This window comes from Lepidochelys kempii, chromosome 2, assembly GCF_965140285.1.
Source record: "Lepidochelys kempii isolate rLepKem1 chromosome 2, rLepKem1.hap1, whole genome shotgun sequence".
In the NCBI taxonomy this organism is placed as follows: domain Eukaryota; kingdom Metazoa; phylum Chordata; order Testudines; family Cheloniidae; genus Lepidochelys; species Lepidochelys kempii.
In genome coordinates this window covers 104,948,184-104,968,172 of record NC_136381.1, presented here as the reverse complement: position 1 = coordinate 104,968,172, position 19,989 = coordinate 104,948,184, and the positions used below count along the sequence as shown (strand labels likewise).

The 19,989-nt window shown below is 43.2% G+C and overlaps 1 protein-coding gene across 4 annotated transcripts in view; it reads left to right on the top strand.

The window, feature by feature from the left end:
- Positions 1-19,989, top strand: part of SLC66A2 (solute carrier family 66 member 2) — a 110,045-nt gene continuing 90,056 nt past the window's right edge. For all 4 annotated transcript variants that reach the window (XM_073331843.2, XM_073331842.2, XM_073331846.2 and 1 more), the window contains exons 1-3: positions 1-178; positions 1,914-2,270; positions 17,458-17,591. In XM_073331843.2, the coding sequence (XP_073187944.2) occupies positions 2,068-2,270; positions 17,458-17,591 (337 nt within the window). In that variant the 5' untranslated portion in view covers positions 1-178; positions 1,914-2,067. The remainder of the gene's footprint in view (positions 179-1,913; positions 2,271-17,457; positions 17,592-19,989) is intronic.

Sequence of the window (19,989 nt, the reverse complement as noted above, 5' to 3'; positions counted from 1 at the left end):
TGTGACGTCACAGAGCCCCACGGTCCTGTCCCTGCTGCTGGTTAATGTCACCGCAGGCGCCCGGGAGGCAGGAGCGGCAGCACCCAGAGATGTGCGGCTCTGGAGGGACCACAGGGGCCTGGATCTGGTGACCACCCCCAGACGCGTCACTAGTGCTCTAGAGGGGGACAGACCCAAGGTGAGACGAAACGGGGTGGGGGTCTCGCAGGGGGCTGGTTCCAAAAGACTCCAGTCCGGGACGGGGTTTAAAGGAGCAGCCCCCTAGCCATGCTGCCTGCTCTGCCCTCCTCTGGGGCCGGAGGAGTTCTCTGGAGTTAGGGCACTCTTGCAGACTCAGCAATCGCTGCTGGCTACAGAGCCGCAGTCTCTTCCCCGGACCGGGAGGGGATCGGGGGGGAAGGAGGCGTTTGTAAATGTACCCTAGATTGAGTGGCTGTTGTTAATATACACAGGTGCTGCTGTGTCCTCTCTTGGACGGGGGGAGCGCAGGGCTTTAGTTTTTGCTCTCTGCTAAATAATGAAGGTGAAAAAATATGAAGAGGGGGACCAGAGGAGAGAAGGGCCAGTCTGATGGGACCAGAGCCTCAGCCATAGATGTGTTGGGTTATGTGTTAGGTTGAAAAGTACCTCCCACTATACAAAGGGAATTGGGGGTTTGTGTCTCCTGCTCCTAAGGAGAAGTCTTATCATAGCCTCTTGGCAACGTTTGTAATTGTTTTGGTTTCTAAGAGTAATTATTTTCCCTTGCTTTGTTTGACTTCTCTTCTATCTTCACTTCCCCAAATCTAATCATTAGTGTTGGGGTGGAGATATGTGTTTGTTTCCAAGCTCTTTCTGGCCTCTCTCTCCTACCCCCCAGTCCCAGGCTTTTCCCAAAGTGAGAGTTGTGTTGGCAACTTGTACGCCTGGTTGAGAGCTACTGTGCTACCTGATAGGCACTGAATGACCACAGAGACTGAACTTTCTCACTGCTAAAGTTGGTCTTTCCAGATCAATATTGAGGCACACTGACAAAGCCATGTAGAAAAACTTGTTCTCTGCTATTTATGCTCTACCTATTTTGTGGTTAGAGGATATCAGTCTCCATCCAGGGCTGTCAAGTCAGTCTCTTTCATAAGTATTACACACTGGTGTAACAAGGCCCTAGTGCAAGAATAATTTAGGGGACCCCTTCCTGATTCCAAAATACATTCTGCTTTAAGTTCCGCACAGCCCTACTCCCAGCCCCCTTGTTCCCTAACACCTGCCTAGGTCTCCCCAGCCCCAATCTAGTCTCCAGCCCCCTCTACCTCTCCTGTTCCCCCAAAGCCCTAATCCAGCCCTCCCACCCCTACCTCTTTCTTAGCTTCCCTCCAGTTGCCTCGTGGCCCCCCTACAGACCCACAGTCTCCTCTCACTCTCCACCAGTTTTGATCCAGTCCTCCCAGCTCTCCCCAATCCTCCTCTTTCAGTCTTGCCCTCAACTCCCCCAGCCTGGATCCAACCCCCCCTCCCCCAGGTTCTTTTACCTTCCCTCTGTTCCCCATTTCCCTGATTCCCCGCCCCTGGTGGCTCATGTGTTTGGTCCCTGATAGCCTCATGGCCCCTTGTGCAAGTGCACCATTTGCACTATTATAGCTATGCCATTGGCACTAATTTTATACAAAAAATGAAGTAAACAGCAGGAAATGTTTCATATTAATATTAGCGATCAGATGAGGTTGGACACAAGCTGTGTTACTGTAGCACCTGGGAGTTCCAGTCATGGACCATACAACTCCATATGTTTGACCACTTTGGCTATCCCGGGCTAACTTGTGACACTGGAGGCTGTGGCTCTGACCTGATCATAGGCATGTGGGGCTTGTATTCCTGTTGTCAGATGATATATTTACATTTCCCTCCCACTTCCTTTTTTTTTTTTTTTTTTTTAGGTTACATCATCTGTGCAAGGGATGATGGAAGCATGGCAACACATTGCACCAGGAGGACTGTGTATGATTAAAATCAACTAAGTCTGAAGAAACCGTGAAAGGGACTCCCTTGTCAGTGGCTGCCCTGGTGCTGCACGGCTTTGTTTTGCCTGGCATGGAGGCAGATGGCTTGGAGTGGCTGGTGGTTCCAATGCACCAGCTGGTTTCCTGGGGTGCAGCTGGTGCGATGGTATTTGGAGGTGTGGTGCCATACATCCCCCAGTACAGAGACATAAAAAGGACACAGAATGCAGAGGGCTTTTCAACCTACGTGTGTCTAGTATTATTAGTAGCAAATATTTTGAGAATACTCTTTTGGTAAGTTGGTAATTTATTTTTTATTCTCTTACAGTGTTTGTTCTTTTTCTCTCTAATTGATTTCAAAGACGTGAGGTCTCTGAGGATGTAATATTTGGTGAGACCCACCCTTTAAAGATGTGAAGCAGAATTCAGTCTTGGTGCAGGTGGGTTCATCTGCATCAGCTTAGCGCTTATGTACCAAATTTGTTTATCTCTTGTGTCTTCCTGATATAGTTATCAATGTTAATAAGCTGCATTTCAAAACTCTTAAGCTAACAGTGGATGCTAACAACAAGCCCACACCTAAAGTAGTTCAGAAAAATCTCTTCCTTTCTTTCCGCGCCCTCATCACTACCCTACAAGTTGCTCCATGCAGGTAGGTCTCCATTGAATTCAGTACAACTCTGCACAGGCAGACCCCATGCCCTCATTGGCTGCTGTGGGGGTCTACCCATGGAGCTCCTTGCAGGATCAGAGCCCAAAATTTAAAGATCCACTCTTTAAAAAGCAGCCTGACAAGAAGCATTGAAAGAAGGTCCTCCTTTCAAAACAATTACATATTTTTAAAACTTCATATGTAAAGAACATTTAAAAGCAAATTTTGCTCTGAAATCTAGGCTTTGTGTTTATCAACCAATAGACCTGTCTTGTGTGTGTTCCCCACACCCCACCATGTAGAAATAAATGTTACAAAACTGCAGAGGAATATTTGTTTTTAACTTGGCCACTTCAGCATTAGGAATGTACAAGAATCTAAAAGTGCAATTGATTAGGAAATAACAGTAAGAATATTGGAAACTATTCTGAGAACAGTTTGACTAATGGAGCAATGCTGGTGGTCTGTGGAGGGAGAGCTGACGGATCACGTGCTGGCTCCTCCTACCTGTTTCCAGTTGCTTGTAAAGATCCTGAGGATCTTAACTGCAAAGAGCAGCCTGGACTCTAATAAAACATCTACAAGTCTGCTGCTGCATGTGAGTAGAAGAAACGGGTTGTTCTCTGGGACCAGAGCTAGCAATTAGATGTAGGGAAGTCATCTGTAGTGTCAGAACTGCCTGTGGGATTGGAATTGTACTTAGAGAGGAATGGAGAGAAGGGAAAGAGCATGTGGAAGAAAGGAGGCTCATGTGGTAGTGGAGAATGGGGAAAGAAAGAAACTAATGTGCAAGGGAAACAGAGTAAACAGAACTGTGAGTGATGGGGAGGAAATGAGACCTGAAAAGCCAAAGCAGATAGTATTTTTTTTTCCAAATATGTGAAAATGCTTGTGACAATAAAGATAGTTCTCTATTCCATGTAAGTCCTATGTATATTTAAGTATTTATCATTAACAGAGAGATGCTGTGCAATTGCTTTATTAAGAGGAGGCCTGTAATCCCGAGGAAAAAATGAGAATCCCTGATTTTTAGTCTATTTTAAGTGCTCAAGCTAAGAGATATGTAAATAGCATAAATAAAGAAAAAACCACCACATTTTTAAATTGAAAGAAGTTTAAAATTTTTAAACATCTTAGAGAGTTATTTGTAAAATGAGAAAGGAAACACTTTTTAAAAAAATATTTATTTCAAGCTAATGGTGTCCTTTCATGCTATTGTTATTTTGAGTAGCTACATATTATAACAATTTCTCTAATGGATTCTAGCTTTGTGTCATTCTCTGTGTTCTGATCTTGAAAGTCCCTGCATTGTTTTAAATTGCTTCAATTGAGTCCAAAGCACAGAACCAGACTTCAGAATGCTGTCACAGTTATCAAGTTGGTGTGGCCTAGAAATAAAAGTTCAAAGTACGTGATATAGCCACCCACACTGGGTAAATACTACAGGCTTGACCTTGCAAAACCTCTAGGTTCTGATTTTTCCACCCTCACTTGCAGTGAATAGTCCCTTGCTATGCCAGTAGTTCCACTGAAATACAAGTTAGAGATGAAAAGACCCATGTACTGTTCTCTATAAAGCAACTGCCATCATACTAAAATGGTATGGTCTTAGGAGGATACCTCACACAATGAAAAGGTTATGGCATCCATGGTATTGCAGAATGTACTGTGAAATGCAAAGAAAGTGCTTTTTTGAGTGAATACAGTTCTGATGCATATGAGTGATTAATGCACAAAGCAAGATTCAGTTTTTAAAGGTACTCTTGTCTTAATCATGTCAGAGAGCAGCCAGTAATTCATTCTCTCTCGTTGTTGTTGTTGTTGTTAAGCATAGTAATTCTTTCATTGTAATCCTACTCCTGATATCACTTTATGACCAGCTGGGGCAAGATCAGTACTTGAAACAAAATATGACTGGGTATTGACACTAAAATTTATGATTTACTCCTAAAGGTGTATATAGATAATGATAAGAGTTCATGATAATGATAAGAGGTGGTCCTGCTTTGAGCAGGGGGTTGGATTAGATGACCTCCTGAAGTCTCTTCCAACCCTAATCTTCTGTGATTCATGTTAAAAAGAAAAAAAAAAAAAAAAAAAAGGCCTGTTGGATCATTTGGTCCATCCTCCTGCCAGGACAGGGCTGTTCCCTACAATTCATCTTCTAGTGTTTTTGTCCTTTCTACTTGTAAAAGCACCATGGGATGAGACTTCCACCCCACTTTGTAGACTATTCTACAGCCAGATACATGCCTCTGTCAAGCTGGTTTTCTTGGCACTGAGCCTAAATTCTTTCCTAAATTGTTTTCCCCTGATCCCTCCACTACTCCTGGTTCTGCGCTGATGTACTATGCTAATTCCTCCCCCTTTTTGTCTAAGTGTACACGTGCGCTCTCTCTCTCGCGCTCTCTCTCTCTCTCTAGATATATAGCCATAGGTCTAGAAATATTTGAAGGGTCTAATCATGTTATTCCCCTAGCTCCAAATATTGCTTAGCGTTGCTATACATATTTAATTATCTTTCCTTTCAAGCAATTTCTCTAGTCCCCTGATAGCTTTTGTTGTTCTTCTCTGAACTCCCTTGAGTTTGTCAATATCTTTCTGGAACTGTTGTTCCTGGAATTGAACACACTATTACAGGTGTACCAGAGAGAGACTCTTAGTGCACTTTTTTGTGATGTATTGCCTCTGAGCACATCCTCATAAATTGCACTGGCCTTTTTTGTATCTATATGACAATGCATACTGCTATCTAACTTTGTCTGCACCTTTAAGGCCTTCCAGAGTCACCCTCACGTTCAATATGTGCGTATCCCCACGTGACCAGCTTGCTTTTTTCCAGAACAAATCTAACTTATTTTTTGCTCATGATTCTATCATGATAATAGGGTTCAGTGCTAATGTAGTGTGCGTATTACCAACACACACACTCATGCCTGACTCCTGGTTCTTTCCTATCCCCCACAATCTCCGAAATTGTCTCCCCTGCTACTGCATGAAACCATGTATTCCCACGCACTGTGCCCACTGAACCTCCTCCATAACCCACTCCCGTAATCTGCCCCTCTTTTTTAATTTAAAAAATCAACTAGTTTTAAAACAGGAGGAGTGTGACCTTCCCCTTGCCCTCCAATCTGCAAATACTCACTTATCTCCATGAAATCTACTGTTAAGTGTTTCTACAGCTAAAGCTGGCATGGCAGGACTGTGATACTAACTCAGAAATTAGTACTAGCACTAAGGGCAAGAATCATGATCGTGCCTCTATTAGATACTACTACTTTTCAAGATTTCCCTTCCAGTTATTCCACTGCCAATGAAAGAGGAGATGGCTTTTTTTTTATTTTTGAAGTTAAAGGACTCAATTTTTGCCCTCCTCTTGCCCTCTTTCCTCTAATTCTTCATTTAGGGTATTATCAAAGGCTGAGAACTTGCGTCTTCACGCAATGACAGTAGTGTGATTTCCTTAACTTTGTCTCTTCAGCATTGTGTTTCCCTTGCTAAAAGTGCCTCTTAAATTTTTCTTTTGAAGTGAGTTAAAAATAATTTTAACTTTTTCCAGAGTTTTCAGCACAGTTCTGTTCAAGCAGCAGGTTTGTTTCTGCACCAGGCCTTTGCTGAAAGGCAGTGTGAGAAGACCTGTACACAAGAAATAATAAATCTGTATTATTATAGACAATAATAGGCCTGATTCTGCTTTCCTGGTACATGTACAACTCTTATTAAAAATCACTAGGCATTTAGATGTGCAAGCTATAATGGTTGTGGACTAGCTGCGTCGCTGTCCCTTCTTTGGGTCTCATGAGTGCAACTCCTACAGGTGGCAGGCCTCACGCCTTTACCTCACCTGGGGTGGATTTCTGCAATTCACCCACTCTCAAACAAGGACATGGTTGACGCTCAGGGGCTGTAACCCATGTCTTTTGTCTCTCTCTATCCCAACCTGTCAGCGTCTCCCAGCTCACCTAATCGCCCTCTGCTTTTTCTAGGGTCTTTGAGGTTTTAGCTCTCCTTTGATCCCAGGCATAGCCTCTGGGAGGGTATCACATTCTAACCTAGATGGAGCCAGCTTTGTTATGGCTCCTCTGAAGCTGAGTACCTGAGACTGACTTATCTAAATCACTGTTTTATGGTTGTTATTTAGCACCCCTTTGCAGTCTCCTTTGACTTATCTCTGTGCGTGCAAGCAGGCAGCAATACACAATTGCTCTAGGAAACAGTCCTACACAGTTTTCATAAGGGATAGTACAGACATTTCCCCTATTTGTCACACGAGCATCTGACCCAGTATGTTGATTCTTAGAAATTACATATTAAGTCTTTGACCCTTTTTAATACGTCATCTTAAAAAAACCTTTGACTGTAACATTTTAGACCGAGTCTGGAACTTTCATCTGCAGATGCGATGAGCAACCTCCGCCCATTGGGAGTAGCTCACATATGACGTGATTCATGTGACTCTCAACTTTTTGGGGTCCATGAGTGTGCTGCTGATGAAAATATCTGTGAGCACAAATGGAAAAAACGTAGTTGTGTGAATGTGCGTGACAGTTACTAGCAATTTGTGAAAAAACCTCTGCATTCTAAAAAATTCTCTTCTTCGTTAGCATTCTCATTAGCAAGCCAAGGCATCCCCTCCTCGTCTCTGAGTTAGGCTGTGATGGGTAGACAAGTAAAATCCTGTGTGACATTATGGAAAAGACTTCTATATGCTCACCTTTGGTTTGATGCTGAGGATGCTACTCACCTAGCAGGGTCAGTCAGATACACAGGAAAAGAAATAACCAATTATTTCTGTGGAGGGACCACAGTGTGTAGGGGAAAGGGTGGAGAGAAATTTCATTCAACACTGCTCACTAGAATACAGTTATTTTGTTGTAAAGTTCATAATGGGGTTTCCTGGGTTTGGTGTACAAAATGTTCTACAGACTGTTTAATATTAGCAGAACAAATACGTGGCCTACGCCAAGGAAAGGAAATTTGAAAAGATTTCTCTGAAGTAGATGGTAGGCGTTCTAGTTATATCTTAATAAGTAAGGTCAGCCAACAGTAGTCCTGCTTCCTGCTGTGCTCAGCAGGCTGGAGTCTTTTGAGTTGTGGTGCAGTCCTTTGTCTCATCAAATTGAGATGTACTAACTGCCATATATGGTTACCTGTGATTTCTTTAATTTTTTTTGTAATTGCAGGATAAAGCACTGTAGCCTTTGCTCTACTAATTAAAAAATAGGAATGGTTGATAGACCAAGGCTGGTTTTCCTGAGCTGAAGTGCCCAAGATATGGGTTGGGGGAAACATGTGAATGAAGTCTCCTGAATAAAAGACCATTTTCCTTTATCTTAGCTTCCCATATTTGTTCTTTGTCAGCCAAAGAAACACTGAGCATGCAGCTGCAGTCAGTTTACTGCCTGGGTGTGTGTTAAAGTCCTGGTGGCAGATCCTTGGCTGGTGTAAATTGTCACAGCTCAGTTCGCTGCAGTGGAGTTCTGACAGTTTACACCAGTTGAGGATTATGCCCCTGATCCAGGGCCTACTGAGGTAAATGGAAAGATTCCTCCTGACTTTCAGAGGGCTTTGATTATGCAATATCTTGGATGCCTCTAGATGGGTTTAGGGATAAAGCTTCCTGTCAATTTGAATATTTATTTGTATAATCATAATATGGAGGAGCCCTAGTCATAGGCCAGGACTGCACTCTACAAACCCAGATCAAAAAGATGGTTTCTGCCCCCAGGAGCTTACAGTCTAAATATATGGCATGAGACAAGAGGTGGATACAGGCACATGGGGTAGTAAAGGGAAAAAAGAGACAATATTCGGAATCACAAGTTGCACCACATTTTTCTCCCCTAATAGTTCTAGCATATAGTTTTAGTGGGTCACTGTCCTGAAGCCACACAGCACTGCCAAAAAGCTTCAAGCCCTGGAGGAGTTCTCCAGCAATATGTTCACCTTAATTTAAAGCTGCTGAGACTGATTTAAGGGACCCTTCCAGTTTTGAATATCTGAAACTATTTTGAAAAAGTTCAGTGCAGACCTCAGCTTTCAGATTACTTTTTGAGCAAGTATATTCCACTTAACCTCATTTATTTTAATCAGAACAACAAGCCCTGGCCCAAACAAGTCTCTAACAAGATCTTGGGTTCACTGCTGCCTAGGATAGAGTGAGGGGTGTGTGTGTGTGTGTGTGTGTGTGTGTAAATAGTAATGCAGTTGTGCCTGGCAGTCCCAGTCATTGACCAGTACTCTGGTTGTGCAAGGTACTGTACAAACACAGATTGAAAAAAGATGGTCTCTGCCCCCAAAGAATTTACAGTCTAGCCTGCACAGTGTGAAGGGGAAAGGTAGGCAGCTGCAGTTATATCTGACCTTTCTCCACACTGGCTAGTCCTCGGCTCTGATAGTGGGTGATCTAGGGGCATCTACTGGCAGGACTGTTTGAGGGATGGGAGAAACTTCTGCTGCTTAGACTTTATTTTGGCTTTACTGATTAAAAAGAATTGCTGGTCACTAGTGTAAAGTGAAGGTGAGAAGATACTACTGACCAGCAAAGGAGTCCCCTAGTAGAGAGAATGCCATGGTAGGAGAGTGCAGTGCATAGAGCAGCTTTCCCATACTAATTGTTACTGAAATAGAAATGCCCACATGACTTCCTCTCTTCAATCACTAGCATTTTTCGGCAAACTTTATTTTGTACAGGAAGAATAAAATATAAATGTAGGTTTTAATATATTATTTTAAAATATATGTTCTGTGCCACACAAAATCTGGGGAGCTCACATATGGAGAAGCAGTTCTTAGCAGGCAGATCATATTCTGAAACTAGTTTTGTTTTCTCTTTTACACTTCCTGCTCACTACCATTGGGCTGCTGCATCAAGCTGTCGCCCATGAGCCTGATAGTTTGGGTTACACAGTGTCAGCCTGTAACCCAGCTTCCACCCTGCATTAGAATCTCTTAAGAAACCGCAGAGGATCTTGACCTGGGCTTTAAATGCTATAGTAGGTTAGCGTATTAAGCTTTCATATCCAAAGACTTGCATTCAAACCCAGCTTGGCTGCTAGTGAAGTTAAGGTTAGTCTCTGCCAACTCCTTGCTTTTTAGATCACAAAACTGGTAGACAGTGTGGCTTGTCTCCACACAATCTGCAGTTTCTGTCAAGGTAGGCCCAGGACTGGAATAACAGGATTGTTGCAAGAAGATGGAGGTGCGTTGGTAGAGTTATTCAGACAAACTCATGGTGACTAGTCAGTTTGTCTGGCTCTAGCCCAGTTCAGCCTCTCAGTTTTATGAACACTAACAGTTAAGATTATTTTAAACAGAAAATATTACTGGTATTTAAAGAAAGTTGTATATGTTCAAAAAACCAGAACTCTTTACTGTGATAGTTTAAAATATTGTATAAGTAGACAGGGAAACTACTTCGAGGTCTGACATTGGACACCCCAAATACTGTAAATGTCACAGTTGTTTAGCTATATAATAGTTACCAGCCAGAAACTTGGAAAGAAAGAACAACAATAAAAAAAAATGCTTCAATCCTGTATTCCTCTTTCCCTGAGCCCCAGTTAGTACCCTAAGGATCCCTCCTACTTTTATGAACAGCTTCTTTACTGTTCCCACCCTCAAGCCCTGCTTTAGCGAAAATATTCACCACCTTTGGCAGGTGGGGAGAGAAGGGTTGAATGCTGCTTCTGAAACATCTAGAATAGTCACTGCTTAGCAACACGAGGCTCTTCTCCACTTCCAGTCCCTGTCACCTCCCCAGCCCATTTGGGAATGGAGAGGTAATAGAATCTTAAATTTGGATCCCCCATGTCCTGGTGTGATGCTTTTGCCAGGCTGGCTCCTGAAGCATAATTTCAAATACAAACTGGAGTGTACATGATGCTTTCCCCATGTTAATGTCCATTATGTTGACCAAAATAGGAGCTGTTTGCTTTCAAGTTGTTTAGAATAGAACACCGTATCTAGAAGAATTTCACTTGAAGTGCGTTTGCTAGGCAGAATCATAGAATGAAAGTTTATGTAGTGCAACTTTTGTCCTGTGTGTGCTGGAGTTGGTTAAATTCTCATATGTTGTTTGAAGTGGCTATGGAAACCTTGCCATGTATGTTCAGTCCCAGGTGAACTCTCTTGTGTAGTGTTTTTTTTCCCCTTCCATCTTATATCTAAAGTGCTAGATGACTCAGAAGGTTGATAATACAGCTTTCCATCGCTGATCTGATTACTAGTTCTAATGTGCCACTAGCTTATGATATACTTGGGGCACCTCAGAGACTAACCAATTTATCTGAGCATGAGCTTTTGTGAGCTACAGCTCACTTCATCGGATGCATACCGTGGAAAGTGTAGAAGATCTTTTATATACACACAAAGCATGAAACAATAGCTCCTCCCACCCCACTCTCCTGCTGGTAATAGCTTATCTAAAGTGACCACTCTCCTTACAATGTGTATGATAATCAAGGTGGGCCATTTCCAGCACAAATCCAGGGTTTAACAAGAACGTCTGAGGGGGAGGGGGGTTAGGAAAAAACCAGGGGAAATAGGTTACCTTGCATAATGACTTAGCCACTCCCAGTCTCTATTCAAGCCTAAGTTAATTGTATCCAATTTGCAAATGAATTCCAATTCAACAGTTTCTCACTGGAGTCTGGATTTGAAGTTTTTTTGTTGTAATATAGCAACTTTCATGTCTGTAATCGCGTGACCAGAGAGATTGAAGTGTTCTCCGACTGGTTTATGAATGTTATAATTCTTGACATCTGATTTGTGTCCATTTATTCTTTTACAAAGAGACTGTCCAGTTTGACCAATGTACATGGCAGAGGGGCATTGCTGGCACATGATGGCATATGTCACATTGGTGGATGTGCAGGTGAATGAGCCTCTGATAGTGTGGCTGATGTTATTAGGCCCTTTGATGGTGTCCCCTGAATAGATATGTGGGCATAGTTGTCAACGGGCTTTGTTGCAAGGATAGGTTCCTGGGTTAGTGGATCTGTTGTGTGGTATGTGGTTGCTGGTGAGTATTTGCTTCAGGTTGGGGGGCTGTCTGTAGGCAAGGACTGGCCTGTCTCCCAAGATTTGTGAGAGTGTTGGGTCATCCTTCAGGATAGGTTGTAGATCCTTAATAATGCGTTGGAGGGGTTTTAGTTGGGGGCTGAAGGTGACGGCTAGTGGCGTTCTGTTATTTTCTTTGTTAGGCCTGTCCTGTAGTAGGTGACTTCTGGGAACTCTTCTGGCTCTATCAATCTGTTTCTTCACTGCCGCAGGTGGGTATTGTAGTTGTAAGAATGCTTGATAGAGATCTTGTAGGTGTTTGTCTCTGTCTGAGGGGTTGGAGCAAATGCGGTTGTATCGCAGAGCTTGGCTGTAGACGATGGATTGTGTGGTGTGGTCAGGGTGAAAGCTGGAGGCATATAGGTAGGAATAGCGGTCAGTAGGTTTCCGGTATAGGGTGATGTTTACGTGACCATCGTTTATTAGCACTGTAGTGTCCAGGAAGTGGATCTCTTGTGTGGACTGGACCAGGCTGAGGTTGATGGTGAGATGGAAATTGTTGAAATCATGGTGGAATTCCTCAAGGGCTTCTTTTCCATGGGTCCAGATGATGAAGATGTCATCAATATAGCGCAAGTAGAGTAGGGGCGTTAGGGGACAAGAGCTGAGGAAGCATTGTTCTAAGTCAGCCATAAAAATGTTGGCATACTGTGGGGCCATGCGGGTACCCATAGCAGTGCCGCTGATCTGAAGGTATACATTGTCCCCAAATGTAAAATAGTTATGGGTAAGGACAAAGTCACAAAGTTCATCCACCAGGTTAGCCGTGACATTATCGGGGATAGTGTTCTTGACGGCTTGTAGTCCATCTTTGTGTGGAATGTTGGTGTAGAGGGCTTCTACATCCATAGTGGCCAGGATGGTGTTATCAGGAAGATCGCCGATGGATTGTAGTTTCCTCAGGAATTCAGTGGTGTCTCGAAGGTAGCTGGGAGTGCTGGTAGCATAGGGCCTGAGGAGGGAGTCTACAAAGCCAGACAATCCTGCTGTCAGGGTGCCAATGCCTGAGATGATGGTGTGCCCAGGATTTCCAGGTTTATGGATCTTGGGTAGTAGATAGAATATCCCAGGTCGGTGTTCCAGGGGTGTGTCTGTGCGGATTTGACCTTGTGCTTTTTCAGGGAGTTTCTTGAGCAAATGCTGTAGTTTCTTTTGGTAACTCTCAGTGGGATCAGAGGGTAATGGCTTGTAGAAAGTGGCATTGGAGAGCTGCCGAGCAGCCTCTTGTTCATATTCCGACCTATTCATGATGACAACAGCACCTCTGTCAGCCTTTTTGATTATGATGTCAGAGTTGTTTCTGAGGCTGTGGATGGCATTGTGTTCCGCACGGCTGAGGTTATGGGGCAAGTGATGCTGCTTTTCCACAATTTCGGCCCGTGCACATCAGCGGAAGCACTCTATGTAGAAGTCCAGTCTGCTGTTTCGACCTTCAGGAGGAGTCCACCTAGAATCCTTCTTTTTGTAGTGTTGGTAGGGAGGTCTCTGTGGATTAGTATGTTGTTCAGAGGTATGTTGGAAATATTCCTTGAGTCGGAGACGTCGAAAATAGGATTCTAGGTCACCACAGAACTGTATCATGTTCATGGGGGTGGAGGGGCAGAAGGAGAGGCCCCGAGCTAGACAGCTGCTTCTGCTGGGCTGATAATGTTAACAGTATTGCTGGGTGGGTTGAGGGAACCATTGCTGTGGCCCCTTGTGGCGTGTAGTAGTTTAGAAAGTTTAGTGTCCTTTTTCTTTTGTGGAGAAGCAAAGTGTGTGTTGTAAATGGCTTGTCTAGTTTTAGTAAAGTCCAGCCACGAGGAAGTTTGTGTGGAAGGTTGTTTTTTTATGAGAGTATCCATGAGAGTATCCCTCTGCCATGTACATTGGTCAAACTGGACAGTCTCTACGTAAAAGAATAAATGGACACAAATCAGATGTCAAGAATTATAACATTCATAAACCAGTCGGAGAACACTTCAATCTCTCTGGTCACGCGATTACAGACATGAAAGTTGCTATATTACAACAAAAAAACTTCAAATCCAAACTCCAGTGAGAAACTGTTGAATTGGAATTCATTTGCAAATTGGATACAATTAACTTAGGCTTGAATAGAGACTGGGAGTGGCTAAGTCATTATGCAAGGTAACCTATTTCCCCTTGTTTTTTCCTACCCCCCCCCCCAAGACGTTCTTGTTAAACCCTGGATTTATGCTGGAAATGGCCCACCTTGAGTATCATAGACGTTGTAAGGAGAGTGATCACTTTAGATAAGCTATTACCAGCAGGAGAGTGGGGTGGGAGGAGGTATTTTTTCATGCTTTGTGTGTATAAAAGATCTTCTACACTTTCCACAGTATGCATCCGATGAAGTGAGCTGTAGCTCACGAAAGCTTATGCTCAAATAAATTGGTTAGTCTCTAAGGTGCCACAAGTCCTCCTTTTCTTTTTGCGAATACAGACTAACATGGCTGTTACTCTGAAACCTAGCTTATGATGGTTGTAAATTGTTTTATAGCTGATAGCTGGTAGCCTGAGGCAATTAGCTTGTTTCTGTTTGTCTTATTGGGATCCTGGAATCGTTTCTGTTTGTAGTAGGCAGATATCTGCCTAACAGTTGATATTGTTGGCAGCACTCTCAACAAATGTACCAAGGAGTGAATAAGCCAGTAGAGACTCTATGGGCTCCCTCTGGGTCAGGCTGGAAGAACATTAGTGTGGCAGTAAGGGGAAACTAGTACCAGTACTGTCCATGCTGTCCCTATCCTGTGAATAAATAAACTTCAGCACCAGCTGCCAGTGTAGTCCTAAATTAGCTCTTATAAAAATGGACTTGTAATGGGGATAAGTACAGTATTTCATACACCTACAGTAGAGGACTTTCGGTAATAGTTGCTAACAGTGGGACAGATTCTCTCCTCTCTTTCCTGGATGAAAGCAGTGGACTGAGTTAGTTCCTCAGTTTTGAAGCCTCCAGCAAAATAATTAATATGGGCTCTTTGGTTGTCAGGTCCGAGATCTGCTGTGTAACACTCCCAAGCTCCTCTGTCATGGCAGCATGGATTTGGCTCAGTAATGTGTCCAGAACTTGTGTGTTTATCTGCTAGCCCCTAGCTCCACCCCTAATAGAGACATTCTCTTACGACATAGGTTCCCCACTTCTTCTATGTATCATGGCCATGTTAACGGGATAAATAACTTGAGGACCCTTGGGAATCCGGCTTTTGCCACAGAGCTGTGTGTGATGCTCCTCTCACTACACCCATGGAGCTCTGGGTCATGGTCAGTGCAATGCAAACTGTCCCTTGTGGACTCTATACATCAGGTTCCCCTGAAACTGCAGATGCAGCAGCATTTGCTGAGTTTGCCCTGGCAAGGAGCAGGGGCACAGACTGGGGAGTAATGGCAACTCTGCTTTGCTCCACTCCATCCTCTTTCTTCCTGACTCAATGGAAACCTGACCTGAGTTCTCTGCGGATGAGAGGGGAGTTTGTACACTTGGCTGCATCATCTCCCCACCCGCAGCAACCCTCCAAATTTGTTAATGCTGACCCTACCATGGTATGGTCTACTGCGGTGTCACCCTTCCCCTCCCCCCAGGGTATTAGTTGCCTTGTTGCAGCCATGTAGACAAGAGCCATAGGCCACTGGTATCCAAGGAGACATTGTGCGGGCTCGTGGTTTCATAATGGATGGCCCCAGCTCTGTGGCACTAGGCAGTTAGGGCCCCCCCTCGGCCAGTTCCTTGGGGATGGTCTGTTCCATTGGGGACAAACCTGGCCACCCACAAAAGGAAAAGTTCCAAGAAAACTCAGCAAGTCCAGAATCAAGGACTTTCCAGTTTCTCCCCACTACTGGGCATCACCCGCATGGGGGCCGATTTGACCCCATAACAACAAAACTTGAGTCTCCCTAAAGACTCTAGTGGAAGTAAAGAACTCCTTCAGCATTCATACAATGCAAGGGCTTACTGGCAAATATGCTTGGTACTGTCTGAGTGTCTCGTTGACTAGATCAGAGCTCTATTTTGAAAGAAACCCAAGTTAAAGTATTATATCCAGACTCTTGCGCCCTGGTGTATGGGAGACCTTGCACCGTACTCTCATACATACTAACGGCTCATTATACATACTATACTTTACATTTGCCAGAGCTTTGTAAAACATTAATTAAACAAATCATCACCCTACTCCTGTAAGTGTTGTCTCCTGTCTTCTTAGCTGATGGCAGCACAATGTTTGTGGGGTGATGAGGCAGTGGCCTGGGTGACTATTTTGTGGGTGTATTTGGAGTGGCAGATAGGAAATGTGGCCCAGAATTACAGAGCGAGTGAAAGCACACTGTTTAGTTCCCCAAATTGCTTCCTTGAAGCAATAAGAATTTCTGAGGCATACACCCTAGCAAGGTTGTTTGAGCTGAGAGAGAGGTCACAATCATGTGCCCAGAGCCTTTCTACAATAAATCGAATATATTTTGCACCAGATCTGTATGGGAAAGGCTTTTCCTCTCTTCCTTCCCTTTTCACAAAACCCTACTTTTGTTTGCTTATTGGTGATGTCTGTTGGGTATTATACTGAGCTCTCCTATGTGTAATGCGGGAAGAGGAACTTGGATAGCAGCCAATCCTCACTGAAGAGTCTTGCATTAGATTCTATCATAGAAAACAATCATGGACGATGGACTCTTCATTAAGTATTGGCTACTATACAAGTTCCTCTTCCCGCATTACATGTAGGAGAGGTCAGTAATTCCCGCCAGACAGCATCAATAAGCAAACATAAATTAAATTGGGGGAGGCAGGGGAGAAAACATTTTCCGTTCAGGTTTCCACATCTCTGAACAATCAAGTAGCTATTTCCTGAAACTTTGGAGTTCATTTCCCTAAGCATGGTCCAAATTAGTCCAAATGAGATTGCAGTATGCCCCAAAAGTGATGTCTCTCTCTTCTCCCAGACTTCTGGAGTGGTGGGAGTGCAGTAAGAGCGGGTGTTTGTAGGTTTGTTGGGGCACTGTTGGATTAAACATCATAGATTGGTGGTTGTGGTTTTTTGGGGAATGGGATGGTATGGGCTTATGATTTAATGTAATGTATTTTAAAATTATATTTAGGGAACTTAGTATATAGTGCAGGAGTTCTTTACTTAACAGTGTCTTCACTTAATAGAGGAAAGAAATGTATGTCTCATGCTAATGCAATGTAGTTCTTTATCCCCTTCTAGTGACTAGACCAGGTTTGCAAGTCTGCCTCTTCATTCAAGCTAATGGGCCTGGTCCTTTAGCTCAGGCAACAGAAACTCATGCTTTTAGATCCAGAGTTCCCAGGTGTCCGATCCAGGGGCATTACTACAAGCATAGGCACCAACTTCTAGTTTTCCCCAGGGGAGCTCCACACCCACTGTGCCCCCGCCCACCGCTCTCCGCCCTCCCGTAAGCCCCTCCCCCAGCTGGCAAACAGCAGTTTGGCAGTGCCTCTAATTAGCTCGTTGGGGTTTCACTAGCTGTGGCTGGTGGGTGCTGAGCACCCACTATTTTTTTCCATGGGTGATCCAGCCCCAGAGCACCCACAGAGTCGGCGCCTATGGCTACAAGTGCAAGTGGAATATGGTTGGGTTACATGCAGCTAGATCTCTGTTAGAGTAATTCTTCTCTTCAGCTTTGCAAATTTGTCAGTTATGGCGATTGTTAAGGATACAATCGTTAAACACCTAAATAGGATTGAAGGTAATTGGGTATAAAGATCATCATCTTGAGATGTTTATATATTTTTATCTTACTTTTTAGGTTTGGAAGGCATTTTGAGTCCCCTCTTCTGTGGCAAAGCATTATCATGATCATTACTATGTTACTGATGCTGAAACTATGCACTGAAGTACGTGTGTCAAATGAACTGAACATAAAACGTCGCTCCTTTTCAGGTTGGTAACAGTAATTTTGCAGAGTGAAATCTTCCTATATTAATTTCTAAAAATGTCTTATACTGTCATTGGGTTGAGTGAAATTTTTTTGTATGTGGTGCAAACCATTGTCTCTTGGAGATCCAACCCAGCACTTTCTGAATGGCCTGTTTAACATTATTTCCTTCCATATGAGTATTTTTAAAATGGGTCTTAGTTCAGTCTGGAAAATAAGAGTTCTCTTTAATATTTTATGTCAAACCCTAGAAAGTAGTGGAAGTCATGCTACTCTGCCAGCCTTGATGATGCTAAGATCTACAGTTTTCACTGTGCTTTTCTGCCAAGTCTCTATATTACAGAAGCACTTGTCACTGGCCAGTGTCAGAAGCCATATCTTGCTATTGCCAATGCTGTGTCTTGCTTGCACATAAAATATTTTATTTCTTGTTACCACATTTGCTGTCAAAATAGGGAGTGATGGTGTGTCACTATTACAGGTTTATCGAAGTGTACGTATTGTACAACACTTCCTATGGTCTTGCCGTCCTTTTTTTTGTGTGTGGAAATTTCCAATCTGGGCCAGAATATCATTTGTTGTTAATCTAAGGCAGTGATACTCAGATCTCTGTGGTTCAGGAGCCATTTTAGCGATCAGCGTTACACAAAAGAGCCATAGTAGTATGAATTCATTGTTTCATTTTCTCTCTCTCTGTCTTATTTATTATTAATATTTATTCTCATAGCAAAATGACTGAAAAAGTATTTTACAGTTGGTTAATAACATAGTAAAAGCATCCTGAGTGGTTGATAACTTAAATTAGTTAATAATTAAATCACAGTGTTTTAATATCATGTGCTGCAAAGAGCCACAAGAGACACATTAAAGAGCCACTCCCGAGCCTCAGTCTGAGTATCACTGATCAGCAGTGGGGTAATGTGCTTTATGGCTGTAAAGCGCACTAGCATGCTGGGCATGAATTAGTCTGTGTAGACCCTGCTGGTGCGCTTTAATGTGATATTGTTTGAAATGGTACTACGGTAAAGCGCACTAGGGAGCCTTCAGTGTGCGCCAGCAGGGTCTTAGGGGACCAATTAATGTACAGCATGTTGGTGTGCTTCAGAAATAACATCCCTATAGAGGGCATTATACCCCACCATGTAGACAAACTCAAATCATTTTGTTAAAAAAGACATAACTTTATGGCAACTCTCTTCCAGTTTGGAAATGTAACAATTGCTGACCTCTGGTTTTGTTGTTTGACTTGTATGTTCCCTGTTTTTATGTTTCTCCTGCTGCTGCTGGGCTATAAAACTGTTGGCTTCTTTTCATTTGTTTTGCCAATATGGACATATAATTTGCGCTCTTGATCTGTTTTCTTCCTTCTCTTACCCTAAAAACTAAGGGCTTGATCCAGCTCCAAATTGCTGCAGCCTTTCCAGGCAGAGGGAGCCCTACAGGGCTATGGTGCTGGATCTGCAGCAGGGTTATTTATTTAATAGAACGATAGGCCTGCTCTGCAAACCTATTCCCACTCAGTGGTTTCTGTGGAGTGTGCTGTGAAGCTGCCCAGGTAAAGTGAGATCATGAAGAACGTTCGCTCATCTGCAACTCTCAATACTCTGACCCATCCATTTTTCTCCTCTACAGTCTGAGGCTGCATTGTCTGCAAGATTTATCACAGGCTGGGAAAATGAGTGACTTTAGATCTGGCCTCATTTAGCAGAGATTTAAAAACTGGATGTATTGGGAGGGGAACAGCCAGCTCTTTGCCTCTAGATACCTGTTGGTTGGGAGCAGAGGGCTTCCTCTTCAGATTGCCCTTTGTGGGGCTAAGGGGGTAAGTCTTTAAGCCAGATTGTCCTCTTTCCCCCTCACGCCTTCTCTAGCAGGCTGCCTCAATACATGTCGGTGGATGCATATCCAATTCAGTTTCAGCCACAATCTTTTTTTGATTTAATGACTGGCATTCAGTCACCTAGTGAAAGAATTGGGTTCTTCACCAGCCTGTAAGGTAACTTGCAGAGCATACTCAGTGTTATGCCATATCATTTCCCAAGAACCAATTTTCCATATATTCACTAAAGAGAACAATTTTGCCTGTTGTTTTGGGCCTTCCCTCTTTTTTTTGCAGCACGAAGCTCACTGTACTTTATGCAAACTTTTGTTATTAGAACCGCACGGTGCAACTAAATGTCTCTCCTGGCTTTCATACATGCGATTAACTTCTAAGTGATGGGAAGGTTAAACCAGTGATATTTTCATATAAGAAAGATGTACAAGTTGAAAAAGTATTAATGCTGAGGATCTTGTGATTCACTGTCGGAAGTAATGTACTGTCTTGAAACTAATGTTTGTGCTATTTACCATTCTGGGCATACATACATAGTTCAGGAGAGGAAGAATGATCTTGTGGGTGAA